The 4200-nt window shown below is 36.0% G+C and overlaps 3 protein-coding genes and 1 long non-coding RNA gene across 6 annotated transcripts in view; 3 read left to right on the top strand and 1 right to left on the bottom strand.

The window, feature by feature from the left end:
* LOC136030462 (uncharacterized) overlaps window positions 1-4200 on the bottom strand; it is a 417595-nt gene that overhangs the window by 259365 nt on the left and 154030 nt on the right. The gene's annotated exons all lie outside the window — the stretch shown is intronic.
* Window positions 1-4200, top strand: part of LOC136030498 (uncharacterized) — a 238872-nt gene that overhangs the window by 167650 nt on the left and 67022 nt on the right. The gene's annotated exons all lie outside the window — the stretch shown is intronic.
* LOC136042387 (uncharacterized) overlaps window positions 1-4200 on the top strand; it is a 250361-nt gene that overhangs the window by 228316 nt on the left and 17845 nt on the right. The gene's annotated exons all lie outside the window — the stretch shown is intronic.
* Window positions 112-4200, top strand: part of LOC136030419 (mediator of RNA polymerase II transcription subunit 6-like) — a 47476-nt gene continuing 43387 nt past the window's right edge. Inside the window, exon 1 of one of the 2 annotated variants that reach the window (XM_065709389.1) lies at window positions 112-217. In XM_065709389.1, the coding sequence (XP_065565461.1) occupies window position 217 (1 nt within the window). In that variant the 5' untranslated portion in view covers window positions 112-216. Of the gene's footprint in view, window positions 218-369; window positions 389-4200 lie in introns of those variants that run through there. The other variant, XM_065709398.1, reaches the window with a different exon arrangement.

Here is a 4200-nt window from a genome sequence, read left to right as displayed (position 1 = left end):
GTAAGCCCACGGACAAGTAATCCTAAGCGTTCTAGGGGTAATCCGACTAGCCTCTGACGTCATCTGCATCACATAAAACGGTTGTATTGGTCGGGTAAGTAGTCGGACAAGTAAAAGAGCACGGGGTCAAAAAGATCAAAGCCAAAGAAGAAGAATAAACAGGACATTTTGAAATTTTAATTTTTAAAATAGTAAAATCTATTTAAAATACAGAAAAGTAAGATTTGACTCTACATTTACATTATGAGGTTCTTGAAATACATCAAATGTGTTTTTGCTAAAGCCTATGTATCTGTAGACATAGGCCTGTTTAACTTGACTAGTTTTCAGAATCTCCTAGGATGTGTATGACTCAGATGTTTAAACTTTTTGCACTTCAGAAAATTTAGTAAGTTGTGTGGTTCAAAATGTGACAGCCTAAATGTGTGGTGACAACTTAACTTAGTCAAGATGAAAGTGAATATGAATATTTTATGTTAGAGTAAGGTTTATATTAACAAACTATTCAAGTAACTTGGAAATAAACTTACCTCTATTTCCTTCATTACCTATATTGCAATTCAGTCTAGGCTATATTCCAATTCTGGGTGTATATTTGTGCATTGGGAGTGGGGGTAAATTTCATTCCTGACACAAATGAGTATTGAATTTTGATTCAGGGTGTAATTCTGACTACAGAGGTAAGTTTGAGCTTTAACACCCCCCCTAAATATGCAAAAATAGAGCCAAAATTCTATAGGCTATTTTCCATGCATTCTACCACCCATCACTTGTTTTTCTGGTTTTTCTTTTGTTGTAGTTGATTCAATTTACCTGTCTATGGGGTTGAAACAAGATAGGTGCATTAGAGAATAGGTTATATAGGAAATATATAATTTTGGCTTTATATTTGCACATTAGGAGGGGTATAAAGTATAGGGGGGCTACTTGTAAAATTAATTAGCTACAATAGTTCTGCATAATAATAAGAATAAATTGTTTCCTTTACATGTTTATTTTTCTTCAGGTCTATCTCTAGGCATATATCAATTGTTGTTTGTTGCTGTTTCAGGTTATTGGTTATTTTTCTTTCTCTTAATGGTAAAATGCTATGAAAACAAACTTAAAGAAGTCTTTAAAAAGAGCCAGAAAACCCCTCAAAAATGAGATAATTTTTTGCTGTGATGTCATTTTGAAGGCGTTTCACACTCTTTTTAAAAAATATTGTAAATTTGTTTCAAAGAACTGTTGGCTACTATAAACTGTTATAGGCCTACTTTTTTTGCCCATTAAGGACCCAAAATGCAATTTCCATCAGAAGCAATTATTGAATTAGAATAGAGTGCAACAAAGGCATCAAGTTATTTATTCACTTTCATCCTAGCTAAATTTTGTTATCAACTATGAATTTCCCAAATTGCTCCTCTTAGGCTTCATTTGTCCTTTAGACAAAGGTCTAGTTCTTGAAACTTCAACTTTTATGCTACAAAGTTTTTCTTGGGTCACCAAAGGTCTATACCCTTTGAGTGACAAATTCTTTCCAGGGCATGATTTAGGGTCTAGATTTATTCCTGAATGCTTATTCCACCTAGATCAGCTACTTTCTAAGGTAGGTAAAACCTCATTATCTAGAATTTTTGTCCATGATTCTAATATTAGATATGATGTAGATGCTTTTAGATAAGACTAGGCTAGTTGAGATTAGTAGAATGCAATCTTAGAAAAGTTCTTTCTTAAACATTTAATTTGTAGACTATTAAAAGCTATGGTACCCTTTTAGCCTAGCCTATTTAAGTACTATAGTTCTTATTCATAAGACATGAATGAACAATTGAACACAAAGAGCCATATTGGTACTGGTAGGATATCCATCCTTAAACTGCTGGGGATAGGCAATTTGAGTATCCACACTTCCCACAGGTCCAAATTCACCCCCCCCCCAAGTTCTGAAAACCCCATGACTAATTGATATCTGTTGGCTGAAAGTTTTTTTTCCCCTGCATTTAAAAAAAAGACAGTGCTTTTTTCTCATATCATGCTGCCACCTAGCAAAATTAAGGCCACATCAAGTAGAAGACCAAAAAGTACTCATATAAGTATGAAAAAAGGATCTGACAATTGTCTTGCCTGCAATATTGCATTAGAAAATGATTCTTATGCCATTCTTTGTGATGGGTGTGACAAGTGGATATGTACCAAGTGTCTAGACATGCCTGAATCTGAATATATGCTTATCACAAAAATCTCCCAATGTGTAGATATTTGTATCAAGTGCCCAGCATGCAAATACAGATCAACATCTGTTAATACTCAAAATCCAAGTGTTGAGAATATTGTACAAGCTACAAAGTCCAGATGGTAGTTCTTCAAGAGACAACAAGCATCAAAGCCAATCTTACTCAGCATCTTGATAGTGAGATCCAGCGCCACTTTTCTGAAGAAAGGGACAGACAATGTAGAGCCCTTAACATTGTTGCATTGTTTGTGGTCCCTCTGCAACCCAATGACCAACTATTCATCAAGTCTTATATTGATCAAAAGTATAAGCTCAGAGATGTTCACATCAATAATGTGAGAAGACTTCCAATCCCTACTAACTCTCTGCCATCTGCATGCGCTCCTCCTGTTCTTTTTGCTGTCCCAAGCCTGGACATCAAAAGGTCAATCATCAACTGCTCCCACGAGCTCCACAAGGATATACAATTTTGTGGTGATGCATCCAAGACAGAGAGAAACAGGAGAAAGGCCTTAGTTGAAGAGTTGAAAAGGACAATAAGCTCAGGTGAGCCTAACCTCATGATCTTCAAGGGCCAAATCATTCCAAAAAATGAGGCTGCTCTTTGCAGTTGGGAAGCCCCACCCCGGCCCCCTCCAAACCAATCAGTGATGAAAACCTAGTTATATCATCACATCTTCATGTAAATAGTTTTGTTTCCCCAGTGCTTTGTTTTGATAAATTGTCAGTTGATATTTCTTGTGAAGCTTCATCCAATCCTTCTCCAAATGTTTCCCATGTTGATCTAAGTGTTATTTCTGCTAATGATAATTCAAATGTTATATCTAATAATTTGTTCATGTCATGTCAGAATTCAGCAGATTCAAGTTTTTCAAGTACCATATCTGATGTTACCTCTGAGTCTCAACAGCCAAATTTCCCAAGTCAGAAGCCCCTTTCTGGAATTACTTTCCTTGTTCTTTCAAGCAATGTTGACTGTCTGACAAATAAGCTTCTAGAATCTGGAGTGCTTCTTAGGGAAGAAGCAGCAGATGTTGCGAGTTTTGTTGAATTGTTACCATCTGCTGAATAAGAAGAAGAAGAATTGTTATGGAAATATAGTTTTTTGGCGGTTACTGAAACATCCCTACAGATCTCGGGATATCAACTATTTAGCAACTTGGAGCACCCAAATTGTTGAAAAGTAGTTAGTGTTTATGTAAGAGATAGTATCCAGGTTAGTGTTGTAAATCTTACTATGCTTGATATATCTTTGATTGAAAGTGTATGGCTTGATATCTCCATTGCTAATAAGAATTTGCATCTTGGGTGCGTCTATTGAAGTCCAAGTGCTCCTTCCTTGAAGATAGTGAATTGGCCCTCAAAATTATCATTGATGAAATGACATCTTCAATATCCCTTCCTAGCTCATTTGAGTTAATAATCACTGGAGATTTTAATTTTCCTGCAATTGAGTGGGTTGAAGGAACTGGACATTTTTCATCTAATAGTAGAGACTCACCTTTTTTATCTTGCCTATCAAATAATTTTCTTCATCAGACTATTGATAAGTCTACATGCTATAGAGCTGATCAGAATCCCTTGCTGTTAGACCTCCTCATATTGTGTGATACTGATTCCCTCATTTGTAATGATTATTTACCACCAATTGCTAGTAGTGACCACCTAGTTATTCTGTCTGTGTTGTCCCTAAATAGTCGTCCTCAACCTAAATTTTGTCCTCAGACTTTCACCAATTATGAGGCAATACAGCAGGAACTTTCATCTGCAAACTGGTCAATGCTTATCACCAGTGACATCAATGAGTCGTGGTTAAATTTAAAAAAAAAACTCTCCTTGCTCTTGAAAAGAAACATTCCAGGGTTATTTTTAGGAAACAGCCCCAAAAAATTCCCTTCCTCACTAAGGAAGTTAAGAAGCTGATTAACCAGAAATCTAGAGCTTGGAAATGGTATATGAAGAAGAGGAACCAGGAGACCCTGTCA

This window comes from Artemia franciscana, chromosome 1, assembly GCF_032884065.1.
Source record: "Artemia franciscana chromosome 1, ASM3288406v1, whole genome shotgun sequence".
Classification (NCBI taxonomy): Eukaryota; Metazoa; Arthropoda; class Branchiopoda; order Anostraca; family Artemiidae; genus Artemia; species Artemia franciscana.
Note: the sequence above shows the minus strand (reverse complement) of the source record. Positions and strands in the feature narration are given on the sequence as shown.